The 21432-nt window shown below is 55.7% G+C and overlaps 1 protein-coding gene across 1 annotated transcript in view; it reads right to left on the bottom strand.

Moving 5' to 3' along the window:
• The window catches only part of TG (thyroglobulin), a 198031-nt gene that overhangs the window by 10470 nt on the left and 166129 nt on the right, over nucleotides 1–21432 (bottom strand). Inside the window, exons 42-45 of the mRNA XM_090282726.1 lie at nucleotides 18603–18767; nucleotides 17443–17610; nucleotides 6500–6681; nucleotides 3640–3747 (exon numbers count right to left, since the gene is read on the bottom strand). Coding sequence (XP_090138852.1) covers nucleotides 3640–3747; nucleotides 6500–6681; nucleotides 17443–17610; nucleotides 18603–18767 — 623 coding nt within the window. The remainder of the gene's footprint in view (nucleotides 1–3639; nucleotides 3748–6499; nucleotides 6682–17442; nucleotides 17611–18602; nucleotides 18768–21432) is intronic.

Here is a 21432-nt window from a genome sequence, read left to right on the forward strand (position 1 = left end):
ACAAAAATCCCATGTATAACCCAGGTGAGCCATTACAGAGCCACACTCTTCCATGATTCATTAACCACAGTCAGTGCAACGGTGGTAATTCATTGGGATCCGTTCACCGGCGACGCCAGGAAAGCTAATAAATGCTCGCAGAGACGGCGGCGTGAGACAGATGGCTGGGAATGTGAGGCACGCACATGTATTTTATGTCTGTAGATTGGAGCCAGAAATAAACGAGACAGGAGTGACAGCTCCAGGAGCAGTGAGACAGACTTGCCAACAAGTTAAATTGGTGTCTGCGACTCATTCATTGATCCGAGTATCTGCTACGTACATGGTGGCGCTGTGACAGCGGCAGGGAGAGAAGGCACAGACAGGGAGCTGTCGGGAGCACGCGCTGATGGGCACGGCCAACGGGACGCTCTTGGCGCTCCTGGGTTGTCAGGCCCCATCTGCTATACAGAGTAATCAACACAGGAACCCTCTGAAGTAGGTACTACTATTCGTTTCTCCATTTTACAGAAGAAGAAGCTGAGTCACAGGGGAGGTTAAGTGACTTGTCTAGGTCACCGAGCTAATAAGAGTCAGAGCTGGTTTCTAACCCAGGCGGTCGGCCCAGGGTCCCTGCTCTAATCAGGAGACTTCCTATCTCTGCACATGTACCACCATCTCTGCCTGTAAAGTGGGTCAGCGGCTCCGAGGGCCTCTCTCCACCAAAAAAATGATAGCGTGTGGGTTACAAGGCACCTGAAAGGTGACCGAGTGCACTGGCTTTTCATGCCCCTCTACGCTGCAGAAGCTGCACATCTTCCTCGAGGCTCAGTTATGGGACAGCGAGGCGGGGGGTGGGGGGCTTGGGCCTCCACCTTGTTCTCCTGCTCCCGGCGGGCCTGGGCGCAGGGGAGACTCGGAGCACGTGGCCTTGCCCACCCCTCTACTCCCATTTTGCAGTTGGCAAAATCGAGCCCCAAGGACCCTATGCACTGGATTGGAAAGGACCCGTTTCTCACCTGCCAGATGAGGTGGTGGGGTCACCTTCTGCCCTTCAGCACCCTTTCCAGAGCAGCTGTTATGCGCCCCTCTATGCCAGGAGGGTCCCTGGGCCCCGAGGTGCGTGACCGTGAAGACCCTAGAGGCACTTACTCTAATGTGACTGGTGCTCTGATAATAAGGAGCCACTTGGACACAGACATGCAGAGGGCAGACGGCCACCTACCTGCCGAGAAAGGCCTGGGGCTGCCAGGGGTCCCAGGCCCCTCCCCGCAGCCTCGAGGGAGCAAGCCCCACGGACACCCTGATTTTAGTCCCCTGGCCTCCAGACCCGCGAGACCATACACTGTGTAGTGGGTTGTGGTGCCTGGTTAGGGGAGCCCTAGGACAGCAGTTCAGCGAGGGGCAGAGCACAGCGGCTCCCAGCTGGAATCACTTTTGTTTGGCATGTCCTCCCGCCGCAGGTGCATTTCTTTATTTATTTGTGTATTTCTGCCACCGTCCGTTTCGGCGGTGAAACGCGTGTGCACCTTTCTGAGGGTTTGGATGAAATTGCTGCGGGAGTGCGATAGCTTTGGTCATCGTCTCCGCGGGAGAGGGAGGGAGGCGGAGAACCGGACGGGAGATTTGCGCCGTGGGCGTGCATCCCCGCAGCCACGGCTTATGCTATGCACGACGTCCCGCACGGGGCCTCCCTGGCCGTGCGTGGCCACGGGGTTACGAGGGCGCCTTTCCTTCCCACCCAAACCATCAGCTCTCTTTCTCAGGCCCTCTCTCCCAAAAGCCTCCTTACCGGAACGCTAGCCTGGCGCTGCTTTTGCTCCCACCGCCTAGAGGCAGATGCTCCATCAGGTTGAAATGATAAACAGTTCTAAGCAGAGAGACCACGTGTTTTAGTTTGGAAAGAGTTCTGGGGCTCAGAGAAGCTATGGGTAGGTCACTGCTAGTCCTTGGGAAAATCAGGTGGAACTCCTTGAGCCTCAGACTCTTCATCTGTGCACAGAGATTACCAATTCAACCCTTCCACCCTTACCAAGATGCTGGGTGTGTCGTGAAGAGCCGTATAAACTGAGCAGATGGGGAAACCGGGGAAATAACGGGAGCGTAGGGAAGCCAGAAGACCTCCAGGGCTGCACCAGTTTCCCGCGGCTGCTGCCACTGATCACCCCAAACCCGGTGGCTTCAAACAACAGACATTTACTGTCTCCCAGCGCTGGAGGCCAGAAGTCCAAAACCAGCTTCACTGGGTCAAAGCAAGGTGTCAGCAGGGCGCGCTCCCTCTGGAGGCTCTGGGAGAGAAGGCCCTTCTTGCTGCTCTCGCCCTGGCTGGTGGGTGCTGGCATGCATCAAATCTCTGCCTGCCTCTCTCTACCAAGGGTCACGTGTCGGACCCGCCAAGGAGAATGTTCCCACATCGAGATCCTTAACTTAACTGCATTTGCAAGGCCCGTTTTCCTACAGGTCGCAGGGCTCAGGACCAGGTGTCTTTAGGTAGCTACTAGCCAGCCTAGTGTAGAGACATTGCCAATTGCTATGAGAAATTATGCATGTTAACTTCGTCCTATCGCCAGATAACTCAGGTTAAAGCCATGTACGAGCTGGGTAAGTTGGACATTATTAGCTTCATTTTGTAGAGGAGGACATCGAACATCACAGAGGCAAAGGAGCCTGCCCCCGATTGCCCCAGCTCCACCCTGTCACCCGTAGAGCAGGCCACGGGCACGGGTGGCTGATGTCTTTGTTCCTTGTGGTCTCCTGGCTTCCACTCCCAGATAAAACCAAACTGCCGGACTGGCAGGTTTTGGACTCAGCCCGGACATTCTGTTACCAGCAGCGGTTTCCCCGAGGGCTGAGCGCTACTGAGCTGACGGAGCGAGGAATCAGTTCTTGGGTGTCGTCTTTGTTTTTTAAATCTTCCCCTTGACGTCTGAGAAATGCCGGGCGACAGTCAGTGCCCTCTGGTTTCCTTCTCTTCCCATGGACTTCCTTTCCTGGCACCTCCTATTTTCCTTTTCTATTTTGATAATTTTATTGCAGCTGAAATTTTATTATAAGGTACATTAAGGCTATTCTGGAAGTAAGAAGGGCACATAACGTAAGTGTAAACAAAGCATTGCTTTTGTGGCCTCCAACCCTTTTATTTTGTGGAAAGTCCTTTATTTTAAAGTTAAGCTGAGTGTTCAGTTTCCAGAGGCATGAACATACAGGATTAAAGCCTTCTCCCCAGCCCGGTTAATCCACTAATAGCTAATATTGCACTTTCTATATATTTTTTCATTTTTAAACATTTTGTTGTTGTCCCAGTTTTCCCCTGTTGCTGTCCCCTGCTCTGCCCAGCCCCGCCCCCACAGTCAGTCCCCACCCTGTAGTTCATGTCCATGGGTCCTGTATACTTGCTCCTTGACTAGACCCTTCCCCTCCTTCCATTTTACTTTCCCTTCCTCCAATACTGTGAAATAAAGTGGCTGTGACTATTATAAACCCAGTTTCAGATGGTGAAACTGAGGCTCACAGAAGTGACAAGTCCCATGTCACTGAGTCAGGACTTGTACCTCGGCCCAGCCCTCTTTTCTCTGCCATCCTGGGGATCACAGAAGCACAGGTACAGGGGCCCCCTGCAAGACTCCCCTCATCTGCCAGGACCCGCCGTGGCCACCTTACCTGCTGCGGCCGTAGGTTTTGGGAGCGTGGTACATGAAGACGTTTCCTCGGGCTGCCCTTGCCCAGTGGCTGGCCATGTCGATCACGGGGCAGGTGATAAAGTAGTCCCTGGGAGACGGAAGGCAGAGGCGGGGTCTGGTGACTCACAGCTCTATAGACAGCTGTGCAGGCAAGGGTCCCTCGGCCACTAAGGCCCCTGCACAGGCCTGCAGAGAGCACACGCCCTCCCCAAATCCCCAGCTGGCTCAGGGGAACCGCTGGGGGCATGGGGCACGGGCCAGTCTGGTTTAGGGCCTGCCATGATCGCATGCTGGTGTCCACGGTGGCACATCTCAGGATCAAGGGACTTGTGAGACAGGCATCTTCCAAGAGTATCAGTGTAACTTAAGGATTTGGGAGCAAAACATTTTATGGTAAAATAAGTACAACGTCCTATGGAGCAGTCCATAAAGTAGCTGTGCGCTTTAAAACACAGCCACCCCAAGGGTACTTCATGCTTATGATTCCTTAGACCAGTGGCTCTCCGCTGGGATGCCCCTGCCCCCAGGGGACACTTGGCAATGTTTGGGGACATTGTTGGTTGTCAGAGCTGGAGGTGGAAGGGTTTCTGCTGCCATCTAGTAGGTTGAGGCCAGGGATGCTGCTAAATATCCTACAATACACAGGAAAGCCCTCCCAGCAAAGAAGTTTCTAGTCTAAATGTTGACAGGGAAGAGGTGGAGAACCCTGCTCCCTGCTTTAGATTCCCCAAGTTTCACACCTGCTCCCACTTTGCGGGGATGGGAATAAAGTTTAGGAGCCCCAGCCTAGCACAGCGGGCCCAGCATGGGGCAGGGCCCAGCTGCGTGCCGAGGGGGCAGCTGGCCTGGCCAGAACTGGGCAGACCTCAGACGGCCTGGGGCCCAGCAGGTTTTGAATCCCAGTCAGCTCTCCCTGCATCTCTGTGATGCTCCATCTCCTCAGCTGAGAAACAGGGCCCATGGGTCCACCATGCAGAGATGTTGTAGTGACCAAGCCTGATGACGCCGTGAAAGTCCCTCCATGAGGAAGGTTACCACCCCCTTAGTGGGTCTGCAGGGCCACAGATCCAGTGTTTGTAGGTAAGGCTCTAAGGGAGGGTGAGCCAGTGTGGGGGTGTCTGGAAGGACAGATGAAGGTGGTGTGCTCCACCTCATGGTCTCCCTGAGAGTGGTGGGCAGGACAGGGATGAGAGCGAACCTATGAAACATCACACTGGCAACACCGTGGGGGGTGTGGCCAAGGACACGGGAGGCCGGGAAGCCAACAGGGGCCATTGCCTGAGTCTGGCCAGAAGAGAAGGAGGCCCTGAACTAAGGAAAGACAGGCGTCACCTCCACAAGGAAGCCTTCCTTGGTTACCTGTCCCACCTCAAACCTCAGCTCTTGACTAGTGCACACTGTCCTCAAAGCCAGTTAAAGGAAAACTTGGGGCAAGAAATGGGGTTTCTGAACTCTAGCCCTGAGCTCTTTCTGCAACACAGAGCTGGGCCAGTCCTGACTTGGTTAGGAGCCTCTCAGGGTGCGGGGCGCAGCCCCTGTGTGTCCTCAGCACGTCTCTAAGCCCAGGCCTCCAGGAAGAGCGGCTCGCTGTTTGGTTGAAAGCTGAGCTCTCTGCCAGAGGGAAAATTAAAGGCTTTCTGATCCCCATGATTCCAGTGGGCAGGACAAAGGTTTATTCTGAGCTAATGACCCTCCACTTAGAAGCCACAGACTCTTGGGTGGAGAGACTGCACCAGGCAGTGGGTCTCAACACCCTTCAGTCCGTCCCCTTCCCAACACAGTCAAGTTCAGCACAGGCAGCTGAGCCTTGCCGTTGGCTCTGTGCCCAGGGACAAAGAGCAAAGGCGAGGGAGGACCTCCCAGAGGTGGGGGGAAGAGTTACAGGATGTCAAAACCACCCGACCACATTCTTCCCAGGGAAACAGAGCCGCATATCGAGGGGCCTGAGATGGGCTCCAGGGTGACAGACAGCTGGCCTGTGGTCTCATCCCCACGGGGCTCTGTAGGCAGAGAGAACTGGAACCCTGGCTCTGCTTTGATTCCACTCAAAACTCACTTCTCCAGCACCAGCCGTGTGCTCATGTAAGACACAGCTCTCGGGCCCAGACAGCCCACCACGGACTGGGAGACAGGCTGGTCCCGACACATGCAGTGGGGCTGGGGAGAGAACAATCTCTGGTGGGGTGGGGGACACCTGTTAACTGCTCCCGGGGCGGGACAGTCAGGGCCATCGTCGCTGAGGTAGGAAGTCTGAAGCAATGAACTTGACCAACAAGACACACGAGTGGTGAGCACAGGACGACAAGCACCCCAGGGAGAGAGGCTGCATGGGTGCCCGGCACAAATCTTCCCCTGTGTAGGCCTCCGCTTCCCATGCACCAGGTGACATCCAGCTGCTCGGTAGCATCCCCTGCGGGAGCTCTGAAAAATTACTGATGCTTACAGGGCCTATGGGGCCTGCGTGCCCGCCGCCCTCTGAAAGCTCCCCATGCAGCTGTCACGGGCCGCCAGTGTCGGGGCGGCGCTGGGGTCGTCTGCGGGGCCGAGCACAGCAGGCTCTCCATCAACATTTGCTGACCAGCTGCTTCTCCGCGGGGGGCAGCCAACAGGTGCCCTGGCAAGCGCTGTCTGTGCCCCCAACGGCATGAGCACCACCCAGAGAATAGTCGGGTCAGCCCTCGTTTCTCCCCTCAGTGGGCAGCCGCCCCCGGCTGTGCGCTGACGGAACCACGCAAAGCAAAGTGCCAGTACCGGGTCCCCTACTGCAGTTCTCTTCCATCGCCTGAGCGCCACCATGGCCCCAGGGGACAGCAGCAGGACCCGCGTCCTCAGGCTCTTACCGGGTGGCGTTCTCCAGGGCCCGGGAGAAGGAGGCGTAGTCGTCCTCGGAGTGCTCCAGGGAGTAGTACCACGTGGCGGCCGCCTGCACGCCCGCGTCCGCGCCCTCTCCGCCCAGCGAGTTCTGCAGCGCCCGGTAAAAGGCTGTTTTGCTACTGGTCCGGCCTTGACTTTCCTCAAATTGCTTCAATGAGAGAGAGAGATGAAAACCCCCCAGTCAGATTCTGAAAGGCTTGAGTTTGTATCCCTCAAACCCCGGCTCTAGGATTTTCTCTCTGGGCAACAGTGGGACATGGCATCAAGCCCGTGGGAGCTGGAGACAGACCGCTTGGGTGGGAATCCCCGCTCCGCTCGTCCTCGCTGTGTGGTCCCGAACAGGTGGCCGTGCCCCTCTGCGCCCTCCCCTCCCTTCCTGCAGACAGACACGTGTGAGGGCCTCCGCGCAGGGTCGCGGTGACGACCGAAGGGGCCACTCATGTGAAATCCAGAACACGGCGCCTGGCGCTCAGGGCGTGCTCAGGGAACGCGAGTCCTCACTGCAAGCTGCTAGCAGGCCCCACGCTTGCGCGTGACTCGCTTTACCCGGACAGCCAGTGGGTCTCCTGGGGCTAGGAGAGCTAGCTTCAGTTTCATTCAGTGACAGTCACTCAACATAGGATTGCTTCCCGCGCCCTTTTACAATGATAAACACCCTTCATCTGGGGCCAGTGGCGTGCCCGGCCTGGGAAAACAGCCGTGAACACGCTGAGCAAGCTTTCTGCTCTTGTGGGCCTCCTGTTCTAGTGGGTGGGGATGGAAAATACGCAAATAATTGTGCAGTTCAGCAGGGACAGATGCTCTGGGGAGAAACAGAGCAGGGGGAGCGGCACAGGACAGGGGCCATTTTATGAAGGACAGTCAGGGAAGACAAGCAGCTCTCTGGGGATGTGTGTCCACATGGAAATATTTCCTTCCTCCCTCTCCCCACCTCCCTCCCTCCCTCCCTCCTTCTTGTGTGCCTGCCTCTCTCTCTTCCCGTTCTATCCCTTTGTCTCTCTGCTTTTCTGTCCCCACATCCCTCCTGCCTGCACTGGGGGAGTTTGGGGACGACTATCTCTTTCCCCTGGGACTCAGTTTCCTCATTTCGGAAGACAAGGACGGTATAATGTCAGAGGCGCAGTTGCTGAGCATGAGGTCAGACCCCTTGGTCCTCGTCCAGTCCTGTGATATGTGTTTATATATTTCTAGGCTTTGATGTCAACAGTGCAACATGCTTATCAGGACACCCTGGCAGGCTTCAACTGTTTCTCTGAACATCTCTCAGCATGCAGGGCCCGTGATCAGTGAGCAAGCCCTCCTGGCTGAGACACTGTTTTGGGCGATCTTGGGGTGAGCTGCCTCAGCCTGTCTCCCCAAGAAGAGGCCAGGCCAGTGGGCGGAATAACTGACCAAAGGTATGTCCACGGGCTTCAGGAGAGATGAGGGAAGGGGAACAGGAAGAGGTGTGCAAAGAGGGCTTCCTTTTAATTCTATCTGGAATGTGTATTTCTTGGAAAAAGATCTGAAGCAAGTGTGGCAAAATATTAATATCTGTTAAATCTGGATAGAGAACACGCAAGTATTTATTATACCAGAGACTTTAAAATGTTTTTTGACCAAGATCTATATAGGAAGATATCTTATAGATATAGAACACACACACATACACACACAGACCTGAAATAATGTTTATGAATAACATCCATACTCATGGCTCTTTCCATTTATAACACATCTGATCATTTCCATTCTCTCCTATTCTAGTCTATTCAAAAATGCTTGCCTGCAATCTATTAAGTTAACTTGACAACCTATTGATAGTTTAGGGGGGAAACTGCATTCTATTATTCTCTGTTCTTTTTCTGAGGTTTTGGAATATTTTGTAACAGAAAAGATATCAGTAATCATTTTAATATCTCCAAATTATTGCCAAACATTGAGCAGGTGTGTTTCTCTTAAATATCAAAATAATTGCATAGGATTCCTGCCAAATTCCAATGAAACGCGAATATAAAGGATTTAGTACAGTTCTGGGCACATGGTCAGTAGATACGATTAGTATTAACCTGTCCCCAGGCGAGGCAGGGGCTCCTGTGTGCCCTCACGACGCTGTGCTGTTATTGCCAGAACTCCCATGTGGCAGAGGGGCACACAGTGCTCAGTAAGGGGCCAGCACCCAGTAGGTACTCAGTAAATATGTGGTGGACAAAGAATGGAGGAGACGGTGACCTTTGCAGAGGTAATACAGGCCAGAGGCTACAAGTAGAAGCCCAAAGTCAAATCCCAGAACTGGAAAGAGCTGGGCTTGGATGTTAGCTTTCCCACTTATTAGCTGTGTGACCTTGGGCAAGTGACTTAAGCACTCTGCGCCTGTTTCCCTGTCTGTAAAATGGGCTTCATGAAACTGTCATGAGGTGGAATGAGATGATACCTACAAAGTGCTTAGTTGTTCCTGTTGTTAGATATTTGTAGACTCAACCTTGTGCCTGGTCCAGATGCGCCAAAGAAGCCATGTCTTAGAGAGAGGCCTGAGCGATGCTTGTCCCAGGGGCTAGGAGTCCAGACCCCCGGAACCTCTCTTCTGAATCACTGCTGGAAAGCAGTCGACCCCACCTAAAGGGCAGAGTATCCTTTATGGGCTCTGCAGACACTTCTGCCACGATAAGGCTTTTAGGAACCCCCGGGCCCCAGGTCTGGCATCGCTGCCTGTCCCTCTGACGTAACCAAGTTAGAGCCCCAGCGGCTAGGAAGCTGAGGGGAGGGGCCTGGTTTACGCCGCCCTGAGCTTTTGCCGAGTTTCACGTTGTAAGGGGATCTGAGCCCCTGAGATGAGCTGGGATGTGACTTTGTCTGCGGGTCCCTGTTCTGGTGATGGCTGGGGGGTGGACCCAAGCCCCCAGGGGCCTTTCAGCGAGACCCGCACCTCTCCATTCTTGGCAACGCTGGCAGCGCAGATGCTGTGGCTGGTTTAATTAGCATCAGAAGGAGGGAGCGGGGCCACCACGTGACCGCCTGCCAGCCATTGCTGACTTCCCCGAGCAGTAATTACAGGCAAGACCTGCCTCCGAGCAGGCTGGCTGCAGGCTGAGCTTTGGGAAGGGTGATCCAGAACGGGCCCATCTTTTGTGTGTGTTTTTAAAGGACGGCCATTCATATGTCCTCCGGAAAAGTGACAGTCCCTTGGAAACATTTAGAGACTAGGGAGGGCCTCACTGCTGCCTGTGATGCCCAGTGGCCTCGTGGCTGAGTGTGGCTCTGGCAGTGAGAGACCCAGGCTCACCTCCAGCCAGCACGTGACTTCAGAAGATGCACTGCCCATCAATAAACACGTCCAGTGGACATTGCTGTCTGTGTCTGGCGTGGGCGTTAGAGATTAGCAAGTGGCAGGCGCCCGGGTGAGAGGAGCTCTTGCTTCTCTCTCCCCTCTGGTAAGTAAATGATTAAAAGTAAATGCCCTAAGGCTCCTCTCCAGTTTGAGAGACAGGATGAAAAACTCTTAGCTTCGGGGTCTTTATCTTCAGTTCACTATTCACTCGAACCACGTGGTGAGCATGCCAGGAGCGGCCCTGGGCATTTGGAATGCATGAGGGGGCAATACAGGCTAAGTAAGCTCTCTGCCCTCTGGGGGCCTCTGGTTGAGCTGGAGGACTGACGATATGTTCGGGGGTAATAAGGACTATGGCACAGGCTAGACCAGCAGGGCAGGAAGGGAACTGAGGACTCTGGATGGTGAGTGTGGACATGGATGAGCAGCTGGTGTGGCCTTACCCTGCTTTTGCTTCAGGAAGGGCCAGGAGAGGGGTCCTCCACTGTGGGCCACGTGGAGGAGCGAGAGAAGGCCGTCTGCCAGGTGTCCCTGAGTTGGTGCCCCCCCCCCGCCCCCGCTCTGTAGGGCCCCAGTAAGGATCTCGCGAACCACTGTCTCCCACCAGCTCCCTCTCTCGCCACACTGATCCCACAGTGCCACTAAAACACCCCGCGTGACCCTTGGGGCTCTCCCCACCTCTGCACAGCCCTCTGCTTCTCAGGGAAATCCCCCCTCCAAGCCCGTCTCGACTCCCTGCCCTCGTCTTGGACCCAGGAGCCCCCCTTTCCTCTCTCTGCCCAAGTCCAGGGAAGGTCCGCCAAGCAGGGTCTCTGTCCGTCCACTTCTGGGTCTGCATTCGGTAAGCACGCCCCTCCCTCCACAGCCGCCTGGCTCCCCGGACCCCTGCCACCCAGCTATTCTCTCTGGGTCACTCACGCTGCTGGCCACGCCCACCGGGGCACTCTTTGCCCCGCGACCCATCATCCTCCCCAGCTCCTCCTCCCTCAACTTCTCCGTCTCGGGCTTACGTCTAGAACCCCTTCCTCTATCTCGTAACTTCTAAAACACTTTTAAATGCTGAGGCCCCCGCTGCCGCCCTGTCCCCCTCTCTTCCCCTTCCGCCCACGTGTGCTCCGTTTCTTCCCTTTGCGTTGACACCGACCCATGAGCTAATGATTCCTAAACTTCTCTCCCGCCTGGACCTCAGACCTGCGTATCCACACGGCTCTCATCTCCTGGGACTCCCTTGGGTCCCTCAAACCCCACGGGAGCACAATTTGCCTTCGTCACTGACACATGTGGCCCTGGCTGGTTTGGCTCAGTGGATTGAGCGTCGGCCTGCGAGCTAAGTGTCGCTGGTTCGATCTTCCAGTCAGGGCACATCAGAGAAGGAAAACTCTGACTCCAAAAAACCTCCGCTGCCTTGCGGCATACCTCTTCAGGGGAAAGGCTAAGGGAGTAAACCCCGACAGAAAATCCGGAGCCGGAGTCCCTAAGGCGGTTTGACATTGTAGTCAACACCGCAACTCCTGCGGCGCACCTGAAGCCAAGCTGTATTGACTCCGTCTTTCCCTTGGACCCTTCAGCTGCGAAGAGAGGGGGGGGTCTGCTGCATGGGCAACAGCAGACCCTCCATATCACCCTGCCCAGGCTCTGTAGCTTCAGCTTCACTGGAGAGGACACTCCAGCGTCATCGCAAGATGTCGATTCAACACGGGAGGAGACAGATACCGTGTCACTCCCGAGTTGGACTGCACAGCCATTCTCAGCGGTGCAGATAGACTCTTAAGAAGCTACACCATCGTCTCTCGAGACGGACGGCTGCCGACGACGACTGACACATGTCCTTGCTCACCTCTAGAACTTTCTCCCGTCCTAGTTTCCTATCCTCCGGGCCTAAGACCAGGACTCAGCCACCTGATGAAAAAGCGACGTCTCTGGTCTCCTTCCATTTCTTCATCTCCCCACATTCTTGTGTACCCCAGTCCTGCTGACTGTCCTCCTGCGTACTTACGAACCCGCCCTCCTATCCACGCTTTTGCCCTGTCCTGGCTCATGGCCTCAGCATGTCCTCCCCGTCATGGGGCAGAAGCACCGATGCTGTTTCTGGCATGTGGGGGTGCGGGGAGAAGTATTTTGTATCCAGGAGGTCCTTAATGAATCTTAGTACATTGGTTACTTTCAAAATTATGCAAAATGGCCATCACGTCACAGGTCTGAGAAGAAGAGACCCTGAGCAGAATCTCCAGAGGAAGAACAGGCAGCCTTCAGCAGATTCTTGTAAGTCTATGCAGATGGAGGGATGAATTAATGAATGTCCCTAGAATTCTCCAGAGTCCTCAGTTAGAGGGGGACACAAATACTCATTTGTTCATTTAATGGACAAAAACAAAAGACTCTCTGATGGCCATCAACTGAGTATTTAAAATTAACATGATGCAGGTCTTGCCAAGGGACAGAAAGGGTAAAGTCAGGGAGGCCACTTGTCAATGAGCCAAGTGCCCCCTGAGAACTGGCCGAGTGTTCGCAGCCAGTGAGATGACCATGTCGTGGCAGGAGTGTGGCTTTGGGGGACACAGGGCCCGCGTCCTCATTCCTCACTGGCCCTGCAGCCCTCTCTCAGCTTCCCATCTCCTCACTCCACCGAAAGGGCCCTTCTTGACGTCACCCGGGACCTGCATCCTGGGAGGTCACTGTCCTCGCCTCACACCACTTCCAATGACATCCAACGCTTGACCACCTGCTGCCTTTCGGAAGCTTTCTCTCCTTGGCTGTGATGACCTCAGACTTTCCAGGATGCCTTCCAAACCTGCATCCCCAGCTCCGACTTCTCCCCTGCACGCAAGCCCCTAGTCCCCACAGCCCAGCCAGGACAGGTCCCAAATCCGGTTATTTCTCACTGGTCTCTTGTCTTGAACCCTCACTGACCTTACTCGCCTGCTCGCTGGACTTCACAACAGGGTGCAATCTGGCCTCTACTTCCTGTGCTACCCCCCGCCCCCACAGTCAATTTTCCATAGAGCTGCCAGATCCTCTTTTTAAAAAAGATAAATCAATATAATAACTTCCTAGCTTAAGATGTTCCTGTATCTGCCCACTGCAAGGAGGATAAAATCACTTTTCTGTTGATGAGATCTTATCTAGCATGTCCCTCTAACACATCCGACTTCCTCTCCACCCCTGACCCCATTACCCACTGAGTTTCCAACACTCTGGCCTTCTCTGGCCCACAAATGAGCCCTGCCCCAGGGCCTTTGCACCAGCTCTCCCCGAAGCTATACCACAGCCGGCCCCTTCTCATCATTCAGGCCTCGGGGCGCAGTCACCTCCCTGGCTTCCCTGCTCAAGGACTTTCCTCCATTGCGTCACTTCCTCTCCTGTCACCATTTCATATTCAAGACCTGAAATTCCGAATGCATTTGCTTACACAGCACTGCTCACGAGTTCCCGCACCAGAACACGGCCTCCGCAAGTCAGGCACTTCATCCGCTGGTGAACAACCTTCCCCCAGAGCCTCGAGGAGAGCCGCTTAGTAAACAGACGTTGGACACATGCGTGCACTAATGTGTGGGTGACTCTGCTGATGATTGTGGGTGTTCACGGACATGGGGCCCACATCCCCATCAGGCCCAGGGCTCAGGCCTCACCACAGTGCTAGGGGCCTGTAAAACATTTTCCTTTTAATTTCTTTCCTAATGAGAAATAAACAAACAGTGGCTGTGTTACAAAGATTCCAGCCTGGCTTGCCTTCGTCTATTATCAGTGCCGTGAAGAGTAACTATGATTTACCAAATTGCAAACAGAATCACTGCTCTTGTGAAATACAATTCTTCCTATCTGGGGGGGACAAGTCAGTCCTGCTGATCCCCAGCTTTCTCTGAGTGAGAATGATAACCCCACCTGGCAGGGCTATGGGGATCATTAAAGGAGGTGACATGTGGAAGGGTCAACTCCGATGGCCTGGCATGCAGGGTTCATAATGTGCTCCGGAAGCCCAGAGCTGGGGTCCCCCAAGTGTTGCGCACTGTCCCCCTGGCCTGGAGTCCCCTCAGCACTCTGCCGGAGACGGGCAGTGCTGGTCTCGCTGTACCCATTGGAAGGATAAGAAACTGCAGTTTGCTGGCTAAGCAACTTGCCCTAATTGCTGGGCTGATGCCAGGAATTTAGACCCTTTTTCTGATTTCAGGTCCTGGGCTGAGTCAGACTCTGAGCACAACACCCCCCCACACACACACACACACCCCTGAGTGACAGGGATTCGGAACAGCAGCCCCTATTTTCAGGAAATCATGTGTGCTCGCTGGGACTCCTGCTCCGTCCTCTGCTGTAATCTGTCACCGGAGGCTGATTTTCCCGTGCTGGGGACGGTGCCAGCATCTCTAGCTGCCAGGTGCTGCTTCCTAACTCTCAGACGAGCGGCCCGCCCCTGCCCCCAGGGCCCCCACTCCACCTGCTCCTGGACGAGGCCGACTGCTGGCCGAGCTCTGGGGCAAGGCGGCCGTGGCCACACGCTCTTTCTGATTTGTCTTGCCTTCCTTGAAGATGCATGTGCTTGGAGGGGCAGGCAGAACGTTGCATCTTGGAACAAATCCGCTTTGATCATGCAAATTAAAACCAGTTAATGTAGGCAGACTGTCAATTTCACCAGTTCGGGAGAGAGAGAGAAGAGGGGGGATAAAGAATCCCACCGCGGCTACTGATGAAGAATTTCAGCAGAAAGCTGCTACTTCAGAAAATACGCTCCTTCTCCGAGGACGGAGCCTTTCCAGGCGTCTCGGGCAGCCCCAATGCTCCACGGGTATGTCATTAACTTGGCGGGTGTCATCAGGACTCCGTGGGTGGGCCCCAGCTGGGTGGGACGGCAGGTGAGTGAGGGTCTTCATTCACTTGATGGAAGCCCCACCCACCCACCCTTTTCGGACTTCGGAAATTTGGTGGGTCCCAGGGGCCGTACTTGGCGGGGGGCCGGGGGATTCATGCTCCTCCTGGGACCTCCCCTGGGAGTCCGGACCATGTGTGTTCGTGGGTTGGGCTCCGACAGTAGAGCTGCAGGGCTGGCGTGAGGACAAAGCGTGCGTGTGCGTGTGTGTGTGTGTGTGTGTCTGTCACAATTTGGAAAAATGGTTCCAGGTCAGGGAAGGTGAACCAGTGACTACGTTGTGTATCCCTCCTGCTCTCTCTGGATAATTCTCAGGGTCAGGGACAATCGTTTTGAACATAAATCATAACAGTCCAGGTAAAGAATTAAGTGAGACCCTAATTTTTACTGAGCACATCCTAGTTGCCAGTCCCGGGTGCTTGTCTGCGTCCTCTCCACACGAGGACCGTCACCCATGATCTCCTGACTTTACAGACGGTGAATGGAGGTTCCGGCTCTCGGGAACTTGGGTGCTCTTGATTCCAGTCCAAGGACGCTGCCCCTGCTGTGCTGACAGGCAGCGGTGGGGCAAGGTCCTGGCCGCTCCTTCAACCCACTGTCCCTCGTGCTGTCGGTGGCCCTCCCACCGCCATCCTCGAGGTCCCGCAGTCGCGTGTCCATCTCTCCAGACGGGGTGTACTTAGTGTGACTCACTTTCCATCTCCTTACCCGGCTGTGAGCCCCTTGAAGGCAGATGTAATTTGTATGAATGCTCCAAACAGGGGGCACGGTGTCCGGCGCGGAGGAAGTGACCTGGTTAAGTGCTGCTCGCCTAGACACACGGGTCTGGGTGCTGGAGAACATGCCTGACACCCTGTTCTAGGCGGAGTGGTGGTTTTCCGCAGTCAGTGTCCTGCGTCTCGGCAGAGGCGGGGCAGGAGGGGCTGGGCTGCTGCGGGAACCATGGGACTGAGGCCTTGGAATGAGCCACACACCCAGCTCTCAGTCGAGGTCATCGGTGGGCGGGGGTGAGAGAAAGTGACGCAGACGGTGTGCCTGGGCAGGAGGCTTTGGAATCAAGGAGCAGCTTTGACATGGGGCCTACGGGGCAGCTGGCAGCCCGCGTCCCCCTGTGTGTCCGTGGCCCTCCCTGCAGCTCTGTGCCGGGCAGGACGCTGCAGTTCCTCTGTGCTGGGCCATGATCATGTCCGGGGGGACATAGGGGGTCCTGTTCTGGAGTTGAACACACATGGGGCTGTGGGAAAAGCACTCGTGACGGGACACAGGAGTTAAATGTGATGGGTCAGGGGCGAAAGTTCTTTGTCCTGGGCCGTGAGTCAACTGGACAGAAGCTAATAGTGACAAAGCTCTGCTCTTTGCCTCTCTCTCACACACACACACACACACACACACACAAATACATACATGCATATAGGCTATATAGAGCATATATTTGTACATGTAGTAATATTAGTACTATTCAGTTCATAATATTCTTTTCTCACACTACCACACCTTCTAAGATAGCCAATGTTAAATGCTTGCTGTGTTATCTTTCCACACCTTTATCCTTTCATATAATTCACTTAAAATTATATTCACATATGCACAGAGAGATATACGCTGGTTGTTTTTTAAAGCACAAATGTGACCTTAACTTCGCATTCCTCTGCATTCTTATTTTTTATTTCCCACTTAACAACATAGTGCAGCAGAAATGGATCTAGTTCATGCTTTTCGCCACCTGCATCATATTTAATAATTTGTGCATATCTTAATTTATTCAGTCATTTTCCTGTTAATGGACATTTGAGTTGCTTCCAAGGGTTTGCCACAATAACTCACGCGGCGATATATGCCCTTGTGTGTCTATGACGTCAAAGCGGTGCTCCTGTCGCGGTGAGAGACTCCCCTGAGTGAGACAGCACCCAAGGGAGCAGAATACTTCAAGGCAACGCGAGACCCCCGTCTGCCTGAGTGACTCTGTTGTTGCTAATTCCAGCCACGCTGCCTTGCGTCCGGTAGAGCCAGACAGAGCCCCATGTCAGGCGTGTGTCCTCCCTGCGCTCATGCACTGGGCCACCCTCCCAGGTCTGGCAGCCTAAAGGGCCTGTCCCTGTTAAGAGCAGATGGACCAGGAGGGCTGGGTGGGCCGGGGAGAGTGTGCTTGGCTTCTCCCAGGGGGAGCCACGTCCGAGTGAGAAGGGGTGACATGTGGTCAGAGCAGGAAGCGTATGTCCAGGCAGATAAATGACCTAACAACTCAGTCCCACTTTGCTGTGTTGACAACAAGCCACACGAAGCTTCTTGGCCGGGTGCATGGTACCTGCTCTCCCGGGTAAGAAAACCGGCTTGGAAGGCTGGGGTCCGGGGGTCCCTGCCACGAGGGGAAGCAGTGCTGCTCCATCCACCTTCCTCTCCTCTCAGTCTCCGAGGGACAAGCACCCTTCACGGGACAGAGGTCTCTACAGGCAGGACCCTGATGCTACAGAGCTGCTCGGTCGGCCTCTGCTCCCTGTCTCCCATGGGATTCATTCACAGAAGCCATCTGTGGGTGTGTCTGTGTCTGCGCTGCTCCCAGCTCTGCACACGCCACCTTTCTGAACCCCACACACCCCTTATGGAACCTGGAAACAGAGCAGCGACTCAGCGACTGTTCTGCACATGAGCAATCAAGTCAATGACTCTTGACCAGGGTCAGCCCCTGAGGACCAGAGCCAGGGCCACACGCAGCGGGGGACCCTGAGGCCGCCCCGGCCTACCTTCACGGCCTTCGCTCTGCTGATGAGCCCGTCATCCTGAGAGCTCCCGACGAGCAGGTCGGCCTTCGCCCGCGGAGCCCTCCGCAGCGCTCTGGCCGGGGCCTCTCGGAGGTACTGGCCATCGACCACGGGACCCCAGTAGTGGAACGGGCCACTCACAGCCAGGAGCTGCGTTGGGTGCAAAGGGAAGCCATTGTTTATGCGGACTTTGTTCTTTTGAAAAGAAAAGGGGCTGAAATCATTGATTGCACTGTCTTGCCTAACCATACGGAACGCCGATGCTGGCTGTCCACCTGAGGCTCCATTGGGAACCCACAGCACAATGGCCAGAACAACAGCAGGCAGGACACCAGCCGACAGTGCCAGGGGCTGGGAGGTGCGTCTCACTCTGAGCAATGATTTGTCCCCAGGGGGAGCTTCCAGAGCCCCCCGCCGAGGAGACAGCTCCCACGGGAAGAATGGGCAAGCCTGAGCTCAAGAGTGCCAGCCAGTAAGACAGGAGGAGGCATTGATTAAGGAGGGGGTAGTGGCCAAAGGTGGGACATGCCAGGGAAATGGATCAGCTTTGGCCACGATCGATTAGCTCCCATTTGGTGGGGTGCTGAGGATCAGACCCACTCCAAGTCTGTGAGTCCGGGCTCATTGCTGAAGGCATCACGCTATCAGCTCAGATGACAACAATTACCTCTGCTAGTGTCCCCTTCATTCATGGCAGGGCCAGCCAGAGGCTGTGGGCAGGATCTTTGCAGGTAGGAAAGGGGAGCACACAGCTGTCCAATCTGAGGGGCAGGGTGGCCCGATTCCACTGCAGCATGACTGTAACACTCAGTATGTGCAGGTGTGACCTGGCCCCCACAGTCCCCACACAGGCAAGACCCTGTACACACGTCACTTCATTTCATTCTCCTATTCCACAAGGCCCACATCATTATCCCCACCTTACAGATAAAATCCCAGGCGCAGAGCTCTGTGGGCCATCGGCACCCACACTTAGTCCACCATACGCTGGGTTCATGCACAGCCCTGGGGGTCAGGGAGTGTGTATTCTAGTGCCACTCGTCATCAACCTACTGTGTGACCTGAGGTGGGCCATGTCTCCTGTATAGGCCTGGCTTTCAGTTTGTAAAATGTCCCTTCCCAACTTGCAAGCAAGTGCCCACCTTGGTCTGGGCATCATTGAGGACATCGGCGGGCTTCCGACGGAGGCAGGATGACATTTCTTGGATGGACAAGGCGGGGCAGCCGACCTCTTGTGCCAAAGCAGCCGCCTGCTGCCGAGCCCTCTCCTGGCTGATGACAGCGGCGGGGGAGAGTGCCGATCCACCCTGGAAGAGAAAGCAGACACAGGGCTGACAGGCTCGCTACCTCTCCCCCCGTGCTCAGCGCAGAGACCTCAAGGCACATCCCAGCTCCGACCCTTCATCTCCACTCAGGAGCCCAGGACCCTCTGGAGATGCCCACATGCACTTGGGAGGTCGGAACAGATCAATAGCAAACCCACCCACTGTGTGACCTTGAATGCGTGTCTCCCTCTGCCTCAGTTCCCTCATCTGTGAAGTGAGGGCACCGGACTGGGGGAGGGGGAGAAGTTCAGTCTCCGCTATGAACTGAGGTTGCGTATTGCGGCAAAGGGCTGGCAGCAGCTGCACGAGGGCCGGGGTCAGGACTGGGAAGAGAACCGTGTGAAAGGCGGCGCCACGTCCCTCCACCCGCTCCCGGGAGCCCCTTTAACGGCAAGCTCCCGGGCCCAGTCAATGAGGACAGACTTGGACTTCACAGTAGATGCCCGCCTAGGAGATGATGGAACACGGTCCCTGGAATGTCAGCTATAGCAGCAAACTCCTTTGAAAATTTTAGGTTGCTGGGAGCGTTTCCTCTCCAAGAATGTAGGTGTGGGAGCCAGGGTCCAGGAGGGAATTAGGGCACAGAGAGGTTCAGCGTCTTGCCCAGCATCACACAGGTCGCTGAGGGGCAGAGCCGGGACTCCGGTCCAAGCAGCCTGCCTCTGGACCGTGAGTCCCACCCCCACGCTCTGCCGTGTGCATTTGCATGTCCAGAACAACATGGTGATTCCTTGAGCTGCCGTTAATCCAACGTAAAGACAGCAGTGACCTGGCTGCCTCCATGGTACGTGTTTCCATCCCAGGCCCCCTACCCTGAGGTCCAAATATCAAAACCCCCAAATACCAGGGATGCAGCGCTCAGTTTCCTCCTGCGTGGAATGGATAGAGGTGCCTCTGTCACGGGGTTGTTGAGAGGATCATTGAAGTAAGGCAAAGGGAAGCGTTCTGGGAGGTAAGTGAGGTACCCATGCTCACCTGGGTCCTTCCCATTACCATGATGCAAAAGGGCAGGACAGCCACCCAGAGGGGAGGAGACCCACGCTCCCGAGTGCTCAGCTGGACATACACCCTGGAACAAGGGGGTGCATGCCAGCCCTTCCCTGGAAGGTCACAGTGGACTTTGGGCTTCAGAGTCAGGACTGAGGGTCATGGACAAAACACGGGCATTGCCATGGAAACAGGCCATCCGGATGGCAGCACTGGGCGGAGCAGACACCTAAAGGGCCAGGAGAGGGCCCAGGGCCCAGGACCGGTCCTGACCACAAGGACCGTCGCGGCTCCAAACCGCAGCCCAGGGTAGAAGCTCTGTGCCCCAGGCCTGGCCCCCAGCTCCACACAATGGCTTCCGAGATGACTCCGCACCCTTTCCTTCTGGGGCACAGGGACACAGAGGGACCAACGCCGCATGGCTCCTCTGGACCAAGTGTCCAAGTGTCACAAGAGCTGACCTGATGGAGTGTTGTAGGAAGACGTGGATTTACGTAAGCCTCCCCCCCTGCCCATGAGGCAGACGGAACGACCATCTCACTTTTGCGATGATGCGGTCACGGCGCAGAGAGGTGAATGATTGCTCAGGACCACAGGGCAGAGGCAGGAGCTGGGTGCGGCGGCCAGGCTCCAAGGCCAAGGCTGAGCCATGTGTGACCCTTTCACAGACACCCGGCGTGTTCTTGATGAGAGGGGGGCAATATGATAATCGCTGTGATGCCTCCTTTGTCATCAGGCCAGAGTCAGAGGTGAGGCAGGACAGTGGGAGCCAAGCCGAGGGAGAGGGCAGTGGGGGTCGGGGTGGGGTTCTTGGAGCCTGACCCAGCCGCACCGAGTCCGAGAGCGCCAGCTGCTCGGAACGGGGCTGGCAGCCTGGTCTACAGGCTCAAGACAAGATGGGCAGTGAGCACCGCTGACTGTCCTCAGCCCGTCCAGAGCGCTGAGGCCCCTGCCATGCGTGAGGCTGCCTGCCCCGCCCCCGCCGTTGGGGGCCTGCTCCCAGCTCAGCGTCTGTGAACACGGAGAGTCCCGGGCTCGGTGGTCGGGACTTCCAAACCCGGAACAGCAAATAGGGTGAGGCTGCTGGGCCTGCGGGTTTACCTTTCCAAAGAGGGGGGGCCCGAGCTTCTGAGAATCACTGGGTGTGCTTGGTCTTGACAGAACACACACACACACGCGCGCGCGCGCGCACACACACACACACACACACACACACACACACACGGCTCTCAAGGTCAAAGCCCCGCATTCTAAATTGTGAATTGAGCTGGCGAACTGCGATGGCGAGGGTGGGGGCCCCTGAGCCTGGCCTGGCCCTGCAGCGGGGCCGCCGGGGGCTGAGGATTTTGGGATGGGCCCCTCTGGTGTTTTGAACATTGTCGCCACCTATAAAAAGCCAGAGTTCCTGATACAGCGAGGAAGTGGTTAGAGGCGTGGGTTAGACTGATACTGCAAGACGGCGTAGAGAACTTTCCTCCTGCAGTATTTTGTTTTAATCGATCTGTCTGAAGGAAGCCTTTTTCTTCATGGAAAATCAGTGGTTAAATAAGCCAACAGCCAGCTCAGCCCTCACGTCAAAGCACTGGGTGACAAGGAACTGGGGAGGAAGGGGTGCCGTGCAGCGTCATGCAAGGAGCAGGGACTTCAGGGGCCGAAGGAC

This window comes from Furipterus horrens, unplaced genomic scaffold (genome assembly GCF_987537825.1).
Source record: "Furipterus horrens unplaced genomic scaffold, mFurHor1.1.pri manual_scaffold_7, whole genome shotgun sequence".
Lineage (NCBI taxonomy): Eukaryota > Metazoa > Chordata > Mammalia > Chiroptera > Furipteridae > Furipterus > Furipterus horrens.